The 21527-nt window shown below is 42.2% G+C and overlaps 1 protein-coding gene across 1 annotated transcript in view; it reads left to right on the forward strand.

Moving 5' to 3' along the window:
• The window catches only part of LOC120545455 (thyrotropin receptor-like), a 66945-nt gene that overhangs the window by 32657 nt on the left and 12761 nt on the right, over positions 1–21527 (forward strand). The window contains exon 3 of the mRNA XM_039779783.1: positions 15123–15197. Coding sequence (XP_039635717.1) covers positions 15123–15197 — 75 coding nt within the window. The remainder of the gene's footprint in view (positions 1–15122; positions 15198–21527) is intronic.

Genomic DNA, 21527 nt, shown 5'->3' on the forward strand with positions numbered 1-21527 from the left:
GGACAAAGGTTAATGTCCCATAGAAATGTGAAGGAGTGTGTGCTTTTTGATTTTAACAAAAAAACCGTCAGGAAAAAGATGATTTTTGTCAAAACGCACAACCCTGAGGCCAGTGGGGGTAGGAATTACCCCTATACCAAAAACACACATTAGATCTCTTCCTAATAAATTTACCGGGCACACAGGTGAGAGCAAAAATGAGCATTTTGCTCTTCTATCTGGGTCTGGATCTGTAGGATCTGTGTGCACACAAGTCATTGGAACGGTAAATTTCTCTGGTATTATCATACCACTGGCACTTCTAGAAAGAATTACCCTACCAGAAAGTTTTTGTTTTGGAAACAATGATTTTTTCAAAACCGAATTTGTAGCCCCTGAATCAACCAAGAATTCTATTTCCCTCCCCTGTATTGTCAACACTGTTGTAGGCAGTTTTTTATACACATCTGATGAATACATAGCATAAGTAGGCATTTTCTCTGCTAATTCCTTCTTTTCTATATGCTGTATTGCATCTAATATGTTTTGCTTATTGTTTGGGGGTGGTGTAGGTGTTTGTGGTATGCAGGAAAGCATGTCTTCATTGCAAGCATGTGTATCTGTGCGTGTGTGCATGTTACCCTCCTTAACATCTCATTTACAAATCCCTATCCCCTGTATCTGACCTTCCAGGATCTACTCCAGCACCTACCTTGGACCCTCCTCTCTCCATCCCTCCAGACCTACCGACCCCTCCTCCACACTTCCTCCTCTCCCAGTTTAACCCAGTCACTCCTCCTGAAATCTCCAAACTCATCAGCTCTTCCAAACCCACTACCTGCTCCCTTGACCCCCTCCCTACTCCACTTCTGAAGTCCTGCCTCCCGGTCCTATGCCCCTACCTCACTAACCTCTTCAACTCCTCACTGTCCCTTGGAACTGTCCCCTCTGCTTTCAAAACTGCCGCTGTCACCCCAATCCTTAAAAAACCTGGTCTGGATCCCTCCTCTCTCAAAACAATACCGCCCAATATCCAACCTCCCCTTTCTGTCTAAAACCCTGGAACGATAGTCGCCCCTCACAACTACAAACCCATCTTCTTGCCAATAACCTATTCGAACCTCTCCAATCTGGTTTTCGCCCCCTACACAGCACAGAAACCGCTCTCCTCAAAGTCCTCAACGACCTCCCTCACCTTTGCTGACACCGGTTTCCCTCAACATCCTCATCCTCCTCGACCTGAGTGCAGCCTTCGATACTGTGAGCCATAACATCCTGCTCACCAGACTCAAAGACCTCGGTATCACGGTACTGCACTCAGCTGGCTCCACTCCTACCTTTCCAACAGATCCCATTTCATCTCTCTCCACAACCACACCTCTGCCACAGCCACAGTCACCAAGGTGTTCCCCAAGGCTCCGTGCTTGGCCCCCTCCTCTTCATCATCTACATCCTCCCTCTTGGTCAGATACTCCGCCACTTCAACCTGGACTTCCACTGCTATGCTGACGACACCCAGATCTACCTCCGCACCAAATCCCCCACAATCCTCCCTCTCCCACATCAACTCCTGTCTGTCAGCTATTAAAACCTGGATGCAACACAACTTCCTCAAACTCAACAGCGACAAAACAGAATTCCTTCTGATCGGCTCCAAATCCACACTCAGCAAAACCAATAACCCCACTCTCACCATCGACGGAACCATTGTCTCCCCATCTCCCCAGGCCCCGCAACCTTGGCGTTATCTTTGATTCCACCCTCTCCCTTGAGCCTCACATCCGTCAAGTCATTAAAACCTCCTTCTTTCACCTCCCGCAACATCGCCAAAATCAGACCCTCTCTCACACCCCCGCTGCTGAAAGACTCATTCACGCCTTCATCTCCTCCCGGACTGGACTACTGCAACTCACTTCTCCTCGGCATCAGCTCTACCAACATCAACCGACTCCAACTGGTCCAGAACTCAGCCGCCCGCCTCATTACCTGCTCCAAATCCTGGCACCACATCACTCCAGTCCTAAAACAACTCCACTGGCTTCCCATTTCCCACCGGATCACCTACAAAATCCTGGTCCTCACCTATAAAGCCCTCCACCATCTGGCCCCCTCATACCTCACTGACCTCCTCTCCCCTTACCAACCCTCACGGTCCCTCAGATCCACCTCAGCCGGCTCTCCTCTCCATCCAAAAGTCCAACTCGCGCTGTTTTGGGGACAGAGCCTTCTCCAGAGCAGCTCCCAGGCTCTGGAACTCCCTCCCCAAGAGATCCGCACCTCTGAGTCCCTCACCATCTTCCAGTCCCGCCTCAAGACCCATCTCTTCACCTCAGCCTACCCATAGTCCACCTGCCCCCCTCCCTTTTTCATCTGTATCTTGTTTTGTTCTACTTGTTTTGTTTGCTCGTTTTGTTTTGTTATGTTTTTATAATCTACCCTGCCCTGTAAAGCGACTTTGAGTCCATGAAAAGCGCTATATAAATTCAATTTATTATTATTATTATTATTAACAGGCGCACTCGTGTCATCCAGTCTGTCCATTCCACCCATCTTTCCATCCCCCACCGCCTGTCAATCTGCAAACTGCTGGGGGTCGTTGCACTGTCCCTTGGACGAGTCCTTCTTGGGGTGGGGACATTCGTAGGCCCAATGCCCTTTCTCGCCACAGTTGTAGCAAGTGTCTTTGTCCACTACCCGTGTGTTGTCCCGGCCCCTGCCTCTGCCTCCTCTGCCTTTTCCTCTTCCTCTAAATTTGCCTTTTCCTCTGCCCGCATTCCTTCTTTCTTGAGACATTGCTGCCACAGTTTTTATGAGGGTTAATTGTGCAGCATCACTGTTCTGTTGTCTTTTCTTCTCCGTCTTGTCTCTTGTGCTGGTCAGGATTTTCTCAGCATAACTAGCATGTCTAACAATCTCCATCAGGGCTGAATCGGGCAGTCCAATGCAGGTTTTGTCCACTTCAGCTCTAATGTCAGGGAGCAGCCCACTCAAAAACACGTTTTTGAAATGAGCTTCCCAAAGTTCAACCACTGCTCCGGCGGCAGTGGTGCGAGCAATGCCGCTGAGTCTATCAAAAGTCTCAGAAAGCCAGTGCTGGAAGTCCTCCACCGTCTCGCCTTTGTACTGCTTGGTGTTTGTCACACGTGTCATGTCGATTCTGTCTGGAAACATGGTCTCTAGTCCGGTGGAGAGCTCATCCAGCAGGTCATTGTAGCCATCATTTGCTCTATTTGCGAGATTTGGATGGTGGAGGACTGGATCGTCGGTCGGGTCTTCGGGGAGAAAGTGTCGGATCTTTGCATACTCCATAGGCCCCAGGTTTATCATCAGAAGACGTCGTATTTCTGGAACAGTGGGCAGAAAAGTCTCAATGAATGCCTGAAGGGCCATGGTAAATTGTGCACCAGAGTTTTTGCACGGGGGAAGGTGGCTTGTCGCTTGTCTAATGTCTAATTCAGTCCAGGCCCTATACACCAGGCCTATTCCCCCTCCTTGTGTAGGGACTTGAATCATGGGAAATGCATCAGCTTCATCTCCGTCCTCATCAGTTTCCTCTGCAAGGCCTTGGAATACTGGCAATCCAGCGGTCGCAGCTGCTTCAGTGCGGTGGAGGAGTGAGATGAGCTGTTCCCGTGCCCGATCGCCTCTCGTCTTTCGGGTCGTCTGTACCGTGGCTGCTCTCTTCCTCTTCCGTGCGGCGGGGGTAGGATACGGGAATGGAATGTCCAAGACCGGATCCACGATTTTCAAACTCGGATAGAGAGGAGAAAATGTCTCAGTGACATTGTTCATATCTTTTTCTTTTTTCTCTTTTTTGTTAGTATCAGTCATGCTCAGAAGTGTCATCTGTTTCTGCAACTGTTTTCTCTCTCTGTTATCAGCTTCTTTCATCCACACATTAAAACATGCCTTATTATCCTCAATTTGTTCTAAGACCTCTGTTTTAATTGTTTTCTTCCCCTTTAATTTTTTCTCTTCATGCTCTAAATCTAATTTAAGCATTCTGAGCTTCGCTACACTCAGGGAACCATTTGGCGGAAAGCCAAAGCTTTTAGACCAATAAGATAGACACCGCAAACAATCCCGTCCATATTTATGAGTCATTTCACCCACTATGGGTCCAGTTGTATCACTGGAACGGGAAATTTCGTTTCCCATAATTGATTCTTGGATTTTATAGTATACTATGTCTTGCTCGATGTGATCGTCACCACACCGCAAGGTTATTTGTTCGGGAAACTTACGTGAAAACCTGTGTACAGCCCTGCGGACGAAATCAACTTAATAGTCAAGTAACTTGACCTATTTATTATGTTTTGCCTTGTTGCAGTCTGTCTCTAAATAATCAAGAGGCTCTTTTTAGAGTAACGTTACGACCCAGACCGTCCTGCATGTTGTCCTTAAAGGGTCCAGAACTTGTTTAGAGTATCGTTACAACCCAGACTGTCCTGCAGGTTGTTCTTAAAGGGTTCAGCACTCACTAGGTATATACTTTTTTTGTATTGGAACGATTTGTTTTGTGGTAACTATGAAAAACCCGGTGCGACCCTGCAGTCAAAATCTCTTAAATAGTTAACTATTTTATTTACTCTGCAGTCCGCCTCTTTAATCAAGAAACGTGCTATCAGTTTCGTAGATTAATTCTTAGGCCTTGCCTACTGTTCTGCCAGTTCTTTTACTGGTCTTGTCCGTCAATCAATTGTCTTATCACCATATGAGAATTCAATCATAAATATGTCCGTGTCTGCCAAAAGATGTCTTTCATAACCTCAGTTATGTTTTTGTTACCCAAAATGACCCACAACACACATCTAAATACTCAGTCTCAAAAGTCAGAATAAGTTTCATTTGTTTGTTAACACAATACTAATGATTTTTGCAATTATTCATTTTGATATGAATTTACAATCCAATTAAATTGTTTAATTTGGATCTTACCCGTGCTGCCAGAAATCTCTTCCTGTTCGTTTTACGGAGTGGAAAAACAGCTTGGAGTCCTCCGCGGTCCTGGCCTCCTTCTCTCTGAAAAATGTTTTTATTTCGAGGTATAGAGGCAGGCTGATCGTTGATCTCCTGGTTTGCAAGACTCCAGGCCCACGGAGTCCTCCGTGCCGCTGTTCGCAACCGTCCTGCCTAGACAACGCCAAAATGTGATGGAAGTTTTCTTGAAGCAGCAGAGTTTAGTAAATATCAATGATAAAAATGAAAACATATAAAGACTGTTTGAGAATTAAACCAAAGTCTGGTCTTTGAGCATTTATTATATTTTGCAAAATATGAGAATACAGATTCAAAGGTACATGCAGTACAACTGAATGAGCATTACTAAACTAAAATCTAAACATCACACCATCATATAGTCAAAACCTCTCTCAAGCCACCCCTCTAACTTTATCTTTTAGCCTGGCCATAGTTGAAAAGAGGACATCACCAAAAGTCAAACCATCCTCACCTTCCTCCCTGCTCTCTGTTCCCAACATTAGCCTAAACAATAGTTTATCTCAGGAGGCAGAAGGAGACATGGTTTGTGGCCTTCTCGACTTTGTCTGCTAAAAAGTTAAACAAAATGAGAAGCTAGAGTTTCTTAAACAAAAACCACTAGGCTAAGAGTTCATGGCTGCTGCTGTCCCTCTCTGGTCTTTAAGAGTCTAAGAGGAAGGAACAGCATTTTATGGAGGTTTAAAACAATCTTTAAGCAAATGATTAAAATCATTAATCAATAATGGTTAAAACAAAATTTGCCACCACATCTCCTCCTCACTGTGCATGCCACTGCCACCAACACCACCACCACTATCATAAGCCATGGGAGCTGATGAAGGTCCTTTCTTCTTCGTCCTTTTATTTGAGCTGCTTGGGTAACATTGTTTCATTTTTTGCATTTAGACCATTGACATAAAAGAGAGGTTTAGACTTGTCTTGCTCCGTCTCTGTGTACTTCCCTGCTGTGTTCTCCTGTCACTGTGCGTTTATCTTTCGTGCCCGCACTGTTACGGACTAGTCCATTTCGTTGTGAAAGTAGGGAGGTGCAAGCAGGGCGCCTGCTGCTGCAGGGGGCACCGATTTGCCAATTCCCCACATAGTGAAATGATAGATAACAGAAAACCACTTAGTGGCGCAGAGGATTTATTTTTTTAAGTTCTTGTGGCGCCCACCATGTGACATGAAAAAATGCCGCCCCGGGCGGCTGCCCGCTTCGCCCGTGCCAAAAACCGCCACTGTTTATGTGGATGATTTTTTGTCTGAACCTAGTAGATTCCCTGTCTACTCGGGATCATTGACTCTTTCTCAAAATGTTCAGGTTATAGGGTAAATTAGTCCAAGCCAGAAGCGTTGCCTTTAACGGCTCAGTGCCCCGTAACAGCCTTCCAATCAGGTGCATTTCAGTGGCCGAATCAAGTTGTCCTATATCTATATATCTATATATTATTTGCTCCCCAGTTAAAAGACCTTGATAAAGTTAATTTAAATCTTTGAATAAAATCTCTTGTGATACAGTTGTGTCCAGAATAATAGCAGTCCAACATCACTAACCTCATAAATCAATTTGTTTGGTAGAAGTGATATTTCTACATGTCAAATAATTTACTAGTAAGTGTTGTAGAGTCATAGAAAACCAACAGACCCCACAGTCATGACATGCATGCTGTCATTCTGTGTAATTTAATCTGTAATTGAAAGGGGCATGTTCAAAATAATAGCAGTGTTGTGTTCACTTAGTCAGGTGATTGATTCTTTGAAGAAACAAGTGTCAATTATAGCCCATATTTAAGGAAGGAAGGAAGCAAATGTTGTGCATGCTGGTTATAGTGCATTTCACACTGAAATACTCAGCAAAATGGGTTGTTCCAGTCATTGCTCTGAGGAACAGCGGACTTTGATTAAAAAGTTGATTGAAGAGGGGAAAACATATAAAGAAGTGCAAAAAACTATAGGCTGCTCAGCCGAAATTATTTCAAATGCCTTGAAATGGCATCCAAAGCCTGAACGAAGTGGGAAAAAACGGTCAACTACCATTCGAATGGATCGAAGAATAGCCAAAATGGCAAAGGCTCAACCAATGATCAGCTCCAGGAAAATCAAAGAAGACTTAAAGTTACCTGAGAGTACTGTTACGATCAGAAGAAGGCTATGTGAAGCAAATCTATCAGCTAGAAGCCCCTGCAAAGTCCCATTACTGAATAGGTTGAAATTTGCCAAAGGACACATTGACTGGCCAAAGGAGAATTCTGTGGACTGATGAGAGCAAAATTGTTCTTTTTGGGTCTAGGGGCTGCAGACAGTTTGTCCGACGACCTCCATGCACTGAATTCAAGCCACAGTACTGTGAAGACAGTAAAGCATGGTGGTGCAAAAATTATGTTATGGGGATGTTTTTCATACTGTGGTGTTTGGCCTATTTATCGTATACCAGGGATCATGGATCAGTTTCAATACATCAAAATACTTGAAGAGGTCATGTTGCCTTATGCTGAAGAGGAAATGCCTTTGAAATGGATCTTTCAACAAGACAATGACCCAAAACACACCAGTAAGTGAGCAAAGTCTTGGTTCCAGATGTGCAAGATTGATGTTATGGAGTGGCCAGCCCAATCCCCAGACCTCAATCCCATAGGTGACATCAAAAATGCTGTTTCTGAGGGAAAACCCAGTAATGCAGAGGAATTGTGGACATTCCAGTGCAATCGTCCTGGGGGGGGGAAAAAGGGGGAGAGGGGGGAAAAAAAGGGGCCCCCCCCCAAAAATTTTAAATATTTTTTTAATTATTTATTTTTTTTTTTTTAAAAAAAAAATTTTTATTTTTTTTTTTTTTAATTAAATGTTTGAGAAATACTGCTATTGTTTTGAACAGCCTAATATTCCTTTTTCTTCACATTCTGTAAAGGTATAACACAAACTTGATCAATTTTGGTCATATTTTGATTTAGAATTGAATGGGCACTGTTCCTAATGCATTGATATTATGGAATTAAAAGCTATTCAAAGGATTTCGAGCATTATTCACTTTTTTAAATCACACTGCTATTATTTTGAACACAATTGTATATGGGCGACTCTCAATCTCTCAATAGCGGGTAAGGTCAATGTTATTTAAATGGTTTGCGTTCCTAGGCTGAATGACCTCCAATCTCTTCCTCTGAATGCTCCTCTGTCATATTTTAAATGGTTTAAAAGGATAACAAAGACATGTATATGAAATGGTAAAAAAAACTACATTTTAATAAATTACAAACACCGATTGATAGAGGTTTGGCTCTACCAAAGATGTATTAAAACTATGCTTTTAATTTAGGGCATCTGGCCCACTGGTCACTTCCTCCTGAGAGAGAGGCAAAATCCAAAGTTATGTATTGGTAGATCTCCCCCTTTTACGAGGGATTGGTTGGAAAAGGGAGTTGTTACACTGGGGGATCTGTATCTCCGTGTCATATTCAAATCCTTTGAGGGTGTTGTACAGCAATTTGGAATCCCCAGGTCTCAATTTTTTTTGATATTTGCAACTTTGCTATCTCTTGATGGGGATTTTTTGATCCAGTTCTTTAGCCTTGAAGGCACCAGAATGTTTAGATAAGGTGTTGTTGAAATATGGAAAAGATCATGAGGCTGGGTATTATTCTATGCTTGTGCAGAAACTGGGGGATGGAGCCTGGACAACCCTCAAATAGACATGGAAAAGGGATCTGAATATTATAGATGATGATGAGGAGTGGGACAGAATCTGTAGAAATATTAAAACTATGTCACGCGATATGAGGGTGTGCCTCATTCACTTCAAGATTATGCATTGCTTCTATTGGACTCCCTGCAGGTTGTTTAGAATTGGTCTGAAAGACACACCACATTGTTGAAAATATAAGACAGAGGACGACCAATTACTTCATGTCCTATAGTCTGTCTGCAAATTTTGGACTGGGATCCATGATAACCTATGTCAGATTGCAGGGAGCCAGGTTCCATTCAGCCCAAAAGTATTTGTTCTGGGAGATGGGTCAATCCTAAACGGGATGGATAAGCACATAGGAGGCTGGGTCCAGACTAGTTTACTGATAGCCAAACTATTTATTATTTTAAGAGGATGGAGGAATGAAGGGTTGCCATCAATCCAAGAAACGAGCGCCGTGTAAATTCCCATACTGTCTATGGAGATTCCACGTTGCACGGCGTTCGACTAGTCATGACTGGTTTCCAAGATGGCTCCCACAAGTAAACATGAACGCGACTGTCTTTATAATCTATCTTTTTTAATAAACTATCTGTACACTTACAATGTTGTCAATGCTTCAGTTCACATTTAGGGACCCTAAATATGCTAACGTTAACGTGTGGTGATATTTCGAGCCTTTTTAGTGGTATTAGATAACGACTTAATTTGAGTGTCCCTATGCCCCATATAACTAGCATTGTAAGCTAACCAGCGGTCCGCGGTAGCCTCGTCAAAGCTCCAAACTCATTCGATTAGCATGAAAACATGTCCCAGAGAGCGACAGAGTAGGTACACATCAGTTAATAACCCCTAGGTTCGTTTTGTGCCAGAATTGTCCTTTAATGTCAGTGTTAACAGCACCAGGAGCATGGACTACATAAAGACTCTGTGGATTCTGGTGCTCCTGCCACACTTATTGAATTATCTTTCCACCCTGCACATAGATGGCTTCAGGACTGCTATAAGACTTGACTGAGACAATGAATTGACAGGAAAACAACACGGCGGCGGTGTCTGCCTTTATGTTCACCATGGATGTATTATAATATCTGGATGCAACGTTAATGGTGGAGCCCAGTTCATTTCTATAGGAGCTTCCGGGTTTACTTCCGTGATATGCGACCCACAGAGAATGCGCAGTAGTGTTTGTCCCACTGGCCCCCGCCAGCGAGTTCCCTCTCAGCCTTTAGACTTTACGTTGTGGTGGCGTCACTGGTTTTTAAATCACTTTTCTCGGCTAGAGGGACGTTTTTAAAATATCAAAAGTCCATAGATTAAAAATTCACAATAGAAAGAATCATAACCGACCCTGTTTGCAGTTGGAGTTGTCCTGGCAGCAGTTTTACAGATGTCTCTTTTACAATGGTGGCCTATGGGGAAAATCCTTTCTATGTTGCGGAGATTTTTCGTTGCAATACCGCCAGTGGCCACTAGTCAAAATAAGCAAAAAAGGCTGAGCGCTGTTTGGGGGGGCCTGATGTCAACCCATGCTGGTGCACAACAGTTGTTGAGAAAAACTAACGCTGATATCAATCTCCTGGCTGTCTCCCTGCACCCTTTTTATCTTTTCAGGGAATTCCCACAACAATTTTTTATCCTGGTTTATATCCATCCCAGAGCAAAAGCATCCTCAGCCACAGAATATACCAGGGAAACACTAGAAAATCTTGAAATATCTCCAGATGCCCCCAAATTCATCATAGGTCCTTTTAACCACTGCTCAGTTGACAGAACTCCACCAGTGTGTCAACTGCACCACCCGTTTGGGGAAGACACTTGACTGAAGTGCTGTGGACTAAAAAGAACCAAAGTGAACACAGCTCTTGGACTGGACAATATCTGTGGGCAGACCCTAAGGCACTGTGCTGAGCAGCCGGGAGTGTATTCCAGCACGTATTCCACAGCTCCAACACCCAGTGTTGTACGACTCAAGATCGGTCTTGGTCTCGAGACCACTTTTTGAAAGTCTTGTCTCGGAATCGACCGCATTTTTACGGCATTATGTCTCATCTCGGATAAAGAGGACTCAGGATTTTATTTCTAAAAGAAAGAAAACACACAGCAGAGTGTAAATGTTGTACTGTGATGCTGACTGAGACAGCTGGGACCACCTCAAATTTTTATTGGCACTTAAAAAAGAAGCATAAAGAAAGGTAAGCTAACGTTAAGTGACGCTAGCAAAGCTAGCTAACTAATGTTATCAATCTGTCTCTTTACCAAAACTCTTCAGAAATTTCTTCACCCCTCACCCAAGGTAATTTAGCAAATATTAGCTAATATACATATATTATATATTTGTGTATATACTGTATGTTTTAGGGATCTTCTAGTTTCAGCTGTTTGCCAGCTAACTGTTATTTGCCACATAGGTGCTCAAGCTAACGTTAAATAATTTAGTTAACATATTCGGATGTAACGTTTGCTAGCTAAGGACATGTGGTGACAAATTCTTGTTCCTAAGTTACGTTTTTGCTTGTGATAAACTATAACAAGACAGGTCATGTAAAGCTATGTAGCTAATGTATATAAAGTTACGGTACATAAACATTAGCTATTGTCAGCTCCCATAGAAATAAATATGTATATGTATATATCTATGGTCAGCTCCTAGTTGGACATAAACCTTACACGCTGCGGTAACGTTACCGCTCCCTCACTTGGGTCATAAGCACACGGCACATTACTTTAAGAGTGTTAATTTTGAGTTTGAATACACAGTTGCAGATCAAATATATACTGTAAGTTAACTTTTTACCTCGTCAAACCCTAGTGCTTGTGTGTTATGAGTGTCTTGATCTCCTTTCTCTGGCTCCCTCAAACACCCTATCCCTTTCAAATCTAATCCAGTCATTGTGTTTTTGTATTTGTTTATGTTTTTCAGACACTTTGATTTCAGAGGTGGAGAACATGATGGACAGTGAAGAAGATGCAACTGACTCTGGGACCATGGATCCACCCAGTGATTCGCCACCAGTCAAATACTTTGATGCCATCCATGACTGAAACACCTGCAGTTTGGCCACTGAATGTTTGCACCTATTGTGTAAGGTGGATGGTAAAAAATGCCAAAGGAGTGTTGAATAAAGAGGTGAATGAAGAAGAATCTTTATTTGTTTTTCTGTGGGTTTTTTATGGGAATGTTGATCTTCCAAATTAATTTGAAGAGTGCCTATGGTCATAGGCGCGGGAAGTAGGGGTGCTGGGGGTACTGCAGCACCCCCTGTTGGTGGCAGCACCCCTTGTTGGCAAACTGCGATCAAGCCCGGATTACCCAATGGGCATTAATCATTATGGTGACAATTATCCAATCAGAATAAAATAAAAGTTGTTTACAAAAAAATGAAGTCTCGTGATTGTGTGTTTTATAAGTCAGTATGATGACTGGACAGGTAATGGTTGGCAGCCAGCGGACGGACGTTTCGCTGCCCGTGGACGGACGCTGGCTGCCCGCAGACGGACGCTACCTGCCGGCCGGTCGCCAGCGTCCGTTCGCGGGCAGGTAGCGTCTGTCCACGGGCAGGACGCTGGCAGCCGGCAGGTTAGTCCGTTCAGACTTTGCCGATTGCCACTCTGCCTCTGTCTTAACAACCGTCAGTTGTTGTCTGGCATTCCCCAGAGACCAGGGCTCATTTCCCGTGAGTCATGTTTACTTTCCCCGTTCTTCTTTTCCTAAACCCAACCCCGTTCTTTTTTCCTTTTTACAATTCAAATATCATTATTTATTATAATCTATATATCTATATATATTATTATAAAGGTGTTGCATTGACGTTTGAGAATGTGCTGCCTGATGTCCGCCACCAGATGGGCGCGACCACGGAGTCAAACGTTTAGCTCCGCCCACATTTGGCCCAACCCCGATCTGCGTGCAAAAGACATGCTCTCTCTGGCACTGACCCGACACCTTCACAACGGTGAAACTGTACCACGGGAGTGGATTCTATTCACTGTCCACCGGAGACATTTATTGCTTTGCTTGTAAAGTGCTACCAACACACAGCAACGCATGTGTAGTAGGGTTTAGCGAGCTGCTGAGGGAGCTGGACTTTGAGGATCTGCGACTTTGCAAAGAAAAAGACAAGAAATTAGAACTTCTAAAGGTAAGAGCTATTATGCTATCTGTAAATTGAGTAGGTTAATATAATCTGTTGGGACAGTGTGACCAGATAATTTACATATTTTGTTTAGTTTATTGAAATGCCATGCATATAAGACGTATTGCATCATAATTTTGTGATGCTGCTATAGGCCTGTGTGAGACTAGTTGTCAAGTGCAGTATATGTTGGCTTTTGCAGCTTGCCAGCTGACTAAGTGACTGTTATTTAACAACCTGCACTCAGCTGTGTTGTGTGATGGCATTGTTGTATCTTCAGTCAATCACGTTTCAGAATTACTATTGTGCTTTCTGCTTGAGTGATTTTTAGTGAATACTATATGGCCATAGTCTTGAGCCATACAATGCTTTGGTATGATTTAATTCATTGTAACATTGTCTTGTGATGTGTGAGTCAGATGGCAGTACTTGGTTTATTGAACTGGAAAGGCATACTTGATGCCTGCTCAGCTGGACTAGTCATTCATCTTTTTTTTTTTTTATTATTTTTTATTCGATAGTGACAGTGGATAGAAAGGAACGGGGGAGAGAAAGAGAGGGAATGACACGCAGCAAAGGGCCGCAGGTCGGATTTAAATCTGGGCCGCTGCAAAGGACTCAGCCTACATGGGGCTCACGCTCTTACAGGGGGAGTTAGAGGCCCCCCCCCCAAGTCATTCATCTTTTGACCAGTAGTGATTTGGCATGTGATTTATGTATGCCTATTTAGTTCGCTGTGCAGTACGCACCGTATCATGTAGCCTACTTCATGGGGGGGGGGGAGGGGAGAGGCAGAGGTAGAGTGGCACCCCCCCTGCCAGCACCCCGCACCCCCTGCTGAAAATTACTTCCCGCGCCTCTGCCTATGGTTAGCATTTTCCACATTTTATCATGTCATGCAGTGTAGGACTAGTCTGGTCTTGGTCTTGACTCAGTCTCGCCCTGCCTTGGTCTTGGTCTTGGTCTTGACTCGGTCTCAACCCCTCAGAGTCTTGGTCTTGTCTTGGTCTTGATACATTCTGGTCTTGTTATGACATGGTCTCGGTTTAGGTGGTCTTGACTACAACACTGCCATCGCCTGCAGCACAGTGTTTTCTGTTCCAAAGAGGGGCGCCACAAAAGCCCTGAACGACTTACAGCCTGTGGCTTTCACCTCTCTGGTGATAAAGTGCAATAGAGAGGGTCGAAAAAGTCACATCACCAAGCTTACTGACTCTCTTATGGCTAAACTTCAGTTTGCATACTGGGCTATCTATTCATCCTAGATACCATCCACAAGCATATGGACACCCCCATCTCCCCAGCCAGGCTCCTGGATGCTGCGTTCTTCTCAGCATTTAACACCATACAGCTACTTGGCCGAGAAACTCATCACATGTTTTCACCTTGACCATTGACTCACTCTGTGGACTCTAGACTTTCTTACCAACAGGTCACAGAGAGTGTTAGTTAATAACCCCATTTCTGACATCCTCTTCACCTCAACCGGCTCCCCGCAAGGCTGTGTCCTCTCTCCCCTTCTGTTCATCCTTTACACAGATTGCAGGCTCACCCAGCCAAACTGCCAGATAGTAAAATTCGCAGATGACCCAGTCCTCCTGACATCTGGCGGAGGCAGTCACCACCTCCGTCCAGGGGGAGACAGTGGAGATGGGAGAGGAATACAAATACCTGGGCATGATCTTTGATAACCTTCTGAAATTTTCCTCCAACATTGAGGAGATCCTCAAGAAGTGTCAGCAGAGACAGTATCTGCTAAGGAAGCTGACACCACCCCGCGGGCAATCTGAAATCACACGCTGGGGTGGAATTATGCCATCTTTGTTTGGTTCAATGCGAAAAAAAACAAAGCCGGCGTAACAACAGACCTTCATTATGGTGATTTTGCAGAATCTGTGTGAAAGAAGGTTACAGTTATCGAGACATTTCACTCAAAACCACAAATATCAACCTCATAGTAGCACTATAGGAAAAGTCAGAGAATCGCCATAGACATTAAGATACATTGTCTGGAGAACATGATTATCTGTTCCAAATTCTGTGCAAAGCTATCAAGGAGATGTTGACATATTTAACCAGATAATTTTTTTTGGCCCATCAGTTGTATTGTTTATAATCACACAAAAGACATAACTAAAGATAGGTCCACAAGTCAACAAATGCAAGCAGTCAAATTATCCAACAGGTGTAAACAAGCTTCAAGGTGAGTAAAATGCATTCATGTCAATGAGCCACCTCCACTGGCATGAGATTGTTCTTGCATGAGGCCCAATGAGAGCAAACCACTGCAAATCTAAATATAGTTTTAATCTCTATTTTTGTTGTATTTTGTTTGTTTTTTCCAGATACATCTCTGATGATGATACTATAAGATATCTTGAGAGGCATTCTTTCCACAACCTGTCCAGACTCACCCACATGTATGTAACCTTTGAGCATTGTAACTTGATAGTAATCACAATGAAGCCTTCCGTCTATGCCACCATGAAAACACATACGTACAAATTCACAAAGAATGGATTGCGGCCACTCATGGCAAGATGAATGTGCATCACTTGAAACTACTATCTGCCCCGTTTCAAGGTCTGATTTACAAAAGATAATGCGCTAATGATAATACAGCACAAACACAGCAATAAAGTTTTGCAGCTGCGAAAAATAAAAATGACAGGTACAGTTTCTGCATCAGGTCTCAGTGTTCAGGGGGACGCATGAAGACCTTTAGTATGAATGCTTTCTGAAGCAACTATATATTCAGCTAGGAAAGTAAAAGCAAAGTACTGTAACAGTCGAGAGCATAGTATAGAATAGAAAAATAAAATACTATAACAATACTGAATATGTAAAATATAACAGTTCTAGAGTTGGAAAGCTGTGCAGTTTTGTCCAGGATGTGCAAAAATATTTATCAAAAGTTCCCAGTATAGAGAATATGTGCAATGAACAGGGATAAAAGTTTAGGATGGGGGCGTGTCATTAGGGTCACCAGGCCTTGTTGATGCCCACTGCAGTCTGCATTAAATCAGTAAGAAGTTGTATTGGCACGGAAACAAGTTCCACTAAAAATAAGGCATTAAAATGTGTTTATTCTAATAAAAATGTACATTTATTTTTTTCAGGTCACTCTTTTTTCAGTGTTTTTTAATGGACTTTCTATCAGTTTTTGCATGGAGGGGGAAATTTGAGTGATTTACATGGAGTCTTTTCCCAGAATCAGTTCCTTCGAGTTGATACATAAATAAATGTAATGTATGGTAAATGTATGGAACCTTTTGATTTTTTGCAAAATATGACAATAAAGGAGTTCACACCACAAACCTCCAACATAAGATTAGTCTATATGCAGATGATATTTTATTGTGCTTACAGGATCCCTCACTGTCGCTAAAAGAAACAACTTGTCTAAAATCCCTAATTACACTAAACTGGAATAAGCCCACTATACTCCCACTTTCAGAAGATGCCTGGGATTCTGCAGAACAGAACTCATCGCTTCCCTTTGCACTGGCAACATTAGATACTTGGGTGTTGATATTTCCCACAGGCTGTCTCTCAAAAGCAAAATTCAAACTATCCGTTCTACAAAATACCAAATCTCAAGGCAGACTAGACGCTCCAAACCTTTTCTTTTACTACCTGACAAATTAAATACAATACATTGTTAAATGGATTCATCAAACCAACCAGAATGCCCCGGATATTCTGGCGGTTATCCAGTAAATTAACTGTTGTTGATCCAGACTAACTGAAAATAAATGCATGGACAAGGTTCTCCGAATCCTGCTGAGACATCAGTCCTTTAAAGGTCCCATGGCATAAAAATTTCACTTTATGAGGTTTTTTAACATTAATATGAGTTCCCCCAGCCTGCCTATGGTCCCCCATTGGCTAGGAATGGCGATAGGTGTAAACCGAGCCCTGGGTATCCTGCTCTGTCTTTGAGAAAATGAAAGCTCAGATGGGCCGATCTGGAATCTTCTCCTTATGAGTTCATAAGGAGCAAGGTTACTTCCCCTTCAGGGCTCGAGAGTGCGACCAATTTGGTCGCAAATGCGACCAAAATTTGTAAGGGTGCGACTAAGATTTTTCCTAGGTCGCACCGGTGCACCTAACGTCCTCGCATCCGCTGTCTCTCCACTAACGAAGCAATGTTGTTTATATCGATATGGTTTAATGTTGCGTTACATGACCCATTCCTTCTGGAAAGCCGTGCCTGTGTTTGGATTTGGATCTCTCCTCCGCGCAGCCCCGCCCCATTCACTCACACAACGGCCGGCTCACCTGCAACATGGAGAACACAAGCGCCGCTGGTCCAAACTCCGACATTTGTCTACAGTTTTAATTGTTATTAACACAGCTGTATATTGTTAAGTATGAGAGGGAAACCTGTATTGGTACCAGTGTTTCCGCTGGTAACTCTGTTACTGCGCGCGCCCCGGCGAAAACAAAAACACATTATTAAACTAACTTCAGTTGGTTGAGTAATAGCGTGTAAAGACGGAGCATGCTTGATCATTGTTCATAAAAATGCAGCGCAGTGACGACACAGACATTTCATAGCCTACACAAGACTGGTGTAATGCCGCTAATGAGTCAGCCGTCACTCTCTGAGTAGCCTAGCATACGCTTCAGTCCATCGTACTCCCCCTGTCTTTCGGTCGTTCTTTTTTTTTTTTTTAAGATTTCGGCTTTATTTTGATAGGAAAGCTGAAGACATGAAAGGAGAGAGAGTGAAGGGGATGAGGGTGTACAGACATGAAAATCACTCACCTTTCGTGAAATTCGCCGTTTTGAAACCAAAAATAGGTGACCCTCATGGAATCGTGTAAGATTTGATGAGAACATGTTTAAGGGGAGAGGGGGTGTAAGTACTCGGGCCTGGTGCCGTATGACTATTTTAGAAAAATAAATAAATTAAAAAGTCCACATGAGATTTGTTTTAATGCACTGGATTTAACCATACTGTCTATAGATTTAACCAATCATCGAATTTCCACCAACCAATGAAACGAGTTCCACCAACCTTCTGCAGCGCATGTTCAAGGAAGACGCCGGCAGCGGTAAGACGGTGCTTGCTAGTCATTAGATGCTAGTCACAAAGCTTCGGTCTGTGCACTCTGTAATACGAGTACGTTACCGGCAACGACCGCTACCGTTAAGACTGCGACTGTTCCTTTACTGACCGACCGTGATACAAACAATACGAGTGTGCACGTTCATAGCGGATCATGATTTGTAAAAGCTATCTGAAGACCAAACTACCTTGATAAAGCTGTCTGTTTGGAATCAGCATGGCAGGTATTTAAACATAACGGCCTTGTCCCAGAGTTTAGACTTCTAGCTATATGAAAAGATAAACAATGCCACGTTTTTAATAATTGTAAATAAAGCAGCTAATATCAGCATGGACAAAATCATGAATGTACTAATTTGCTTTTTTGATGATGACCTGGCCAAAGTAGTAAATTTTTGTTTTCACAATGATTCATTTTAGGATTATGATATTATTGCAATATGTAAATCCACATTGACTCTTTATTTAATATATGGTTGGAAGAAGTACAAATGTATCCAAAACATTTTAGTCTTTAAAAATTATGACTTTTATTATTGTGTAATGCCAGAAGGACTTTAACTGTTTTGCCAGTCAAATTAACTTTAATGAGTGCATATTGAAATATTACACTGTTGGTTGGCAAAAAATGCATCTCAAAATGCATCAGATTGATGCTTTAAAATATGGAATATTTAAAATTTTCTTCCATGCCCCCCCCGGACCCCCCTAGAGGGGTAATATCCTTCTCACCCTTTTCACCCCTGACCCGTTTTCATGCCTGTCATATAGGAAAGGGCTGCAGGTCGGAGTCAAACCTCTATATTTACCAACTGAGCTATCCGGGCGTCCTCTCTCTCTTTTAATCAGTCTGTTATTGTTGTTGAAAGCTTATGAAGGAGCTTTCTCAGGCTTTTTATTGCAGCTGTATATTTTCAAACTGGTAAAGAAAACCCTGTCTTTGCATTTTATTTTAATCACAATCTGTTTTAATAAAAGAGCTTGTGAAAAGTGGCTTTGACGTAAAACTGAACATTTAGCCCACTTTGTAAAAAAATACAGAGCTATATATCATGTATCGCCATTCAGCGTTACGGCGATGCGAGGAAAAATTTGGGTGCACCTAAATTTTGTGCTGGTGCGCCTAAATAAAAAAAGTTAGGCGCACCAGTGCAACCAAGGCAAAAAGTTAGTGTGGAGCCCTGCCCTTTCTCTGCTTTGCCCGCCCAGAGAATTTAGCCCACTCATGAGAGAGACATCATGGCTTTCAAACGAGCAAAGTGGCAGTTGGTCAAGGCCACACCCCCACCCTCCAACTTGGCCCCCCCTCTCTCCTCCTCAGCATAAAACACAAAAAACAAAAAAAAAAAAAAAAGTTTTTGTGGTGGGTTTTAGAAGAATTTTGAAAAAAAATCAAATTTTAAAGACCACAATTAAAAAAAAACCAAAAATATTATTAGAGAACCAAATTTAAAAAAAAACAAAAAATAATTTTTAGAGCACAAATTAAAAAACACATAATATTTTTTTTTGGGGCCCCCAAAAGCTAAAACTTCAGTACATTTTTTGGGGACCACTAAGGTCTATATAAAAGCATCCAAAGAGCACCGTGTCATGGGACCTTTAACCCTTGATACATTCTTAAGTTGATAGTAGGCTGACTATGTAACTTTGTTAATGTGGCTATTGAAGTTCAGGTCTGAGTCCATGACTACGCCCAGATTTCTGGCTTTGCCATTTTATTTTTTTAACATTGCCGATTGAAGCTGAGCACTGACTTTTTACAGTTCCTCTTTTGCTCCAAAAAAACTACCCTTATTTTAGTTTATGTTTATTAAAGAAACTTTTGGCACATCCAGTCGTTGATTTGTTCAATAAACTTGCTTAGTTGTTGTACTGGACTAAAGTCAACCGGGTCATATGGTTAGGTAAATTTGTGTGTCCAAGTTGGAGCTGTAACAGGACTTCTGGCTAGTAAGAAATAGTTTTGGACAGTTCGCATTTCTGATTAAAATAGAATAAACCAATTTTGTATGCATTTTATTTTTCTGTGAAATGTTTTCATTGCCAATATAACTTTTTCCAAGTGTTTCAATGCCAATGTTTCCTTTTTATGTTTAGATATAACTGCCAAATTTTATTTTCAATGCCAAACTTTATTGTCAATATCTGTGTTTCGATTCAACTATTCAAGCAAACTTTTTAAATGTGGCAAAAAAATAATAATAATAAAAGAGAATTAGGCACCTTTCCATCAATTGGTTTGGAGCGAATAAACTAGGCTACAGTGTAGTTTCATCAGAAGTTGGCACTAAAGGCTATACGTGGCTTTAATCTGCCAGTAAACAGAGTAGAAGAGAAGTGGTTGCTTACTGGAAACCTACAATAGAAAAATAAAGAGAAGTGGCTCGTCAGTAATTTGGTTCAATAAGGCAAGTTCTAATCTTTCTTTCACGTCAGCTACTGTCCAGAGCGGACCGGAGAGAAAGACAAATTTATACAATATCTGGAAAGACACTGACAGTGAAAATCAGTTATGTGTGTCATAGACCGATTTTATCGATCGGCCGATATGATCAGGCCGATATTTCCTTTTTTACGTGTATCCGCATTGGCCGATACGCGGCTGCGACGTCGCCGATAATTTTTTTCCAGCATTATTTAAAGACGGGCGTCCACAGGCAGCTATGTGTTGCTGGAGACGCTGCAGTTCACATGCAGACCATACACCATGGCAGTCTAAAATTACAAATCAAGCACTTTATTTCAATGGCTACTTTTCAGGTTTATTGTTTTCTTAAATTATTTAAATGTGTTGACAAAGGACATTTTGTGATGACCTGATTATATCTGTCTTGTAATATGTCAGAAAGCAATGCATCATCAAGGCTGTGTTGTAGATGTTGATGAAAGCCTTTTACCCTTGCACAGTTAACCATATGCAATGCACCCATCCATATGATGCACATTGCACACATAATTTGGGTGATATGAATGTAAGATGATTGCAGAAGTGACACTGATCTGTGATTTTGTTTATTATATTTAACGAAATGGGAGAGCGGATTCCGAAAAAACAAATCCGGTGTGGGTGGGTTTACATTTTAATGACGTAAATTGAGGGAGCAAAAGCAGTATCGGCTCCAAATATCGGCTCAAGAAAATCGGCAGCCCGTATCAGTCATCAGCTAAGGCTGATGAAAAAACAAATTCCTACTTATTAGGCCAAGGTTCTTCCATATGCCATTTAGCGCATCAAATTTATTTTCGACAATGGCAAAATAACACCTTAAGCGAGTGTTTTTTTGGCTATATACATATACTGAAAATTAGATAAGTGGTTAGAACATTATATGCAGTGACCAAACTACTTTGAATTCAACTTTTATAAGCATTTCCCTGCAAGGAAAGAAAGCAGATGTTGAATCATTAAAGTGATGGTTCGGAGTAATTTCACCCTAGGCTCATTTGCACCATGACCTCAAGCCAAAACCCCCCCAGAAGCTTTTTTCACCTGGGTCTAACATTGGGAGAGTTAGCATAGAGTAGCGTTATCAGCTGAATAGCTTAGCGCAGGGGCTAATGAACCCACGTTTGTATCTCGTAAGTTACCCCACTAATAATGCCCGAAATGATACCAAACGTCTACGGTAGTACAAATAGGCCTAGGTTATGCATTCATAAAACAATGGTTTGG

This window comes from Perca fluviatilis, chromosome 17 (genome assembly GCF_010015445.1).
Source record: "Perca fluviatilis chromosome 17, GENO_Pfluv_1.0, whole genome shotgun sequence".
Lineage (NCBI taxonomy): Eukaryota > Metazoa > Chordata > Actinopteri > Perciformes > Percidae > Perca > Perca fluviatilis.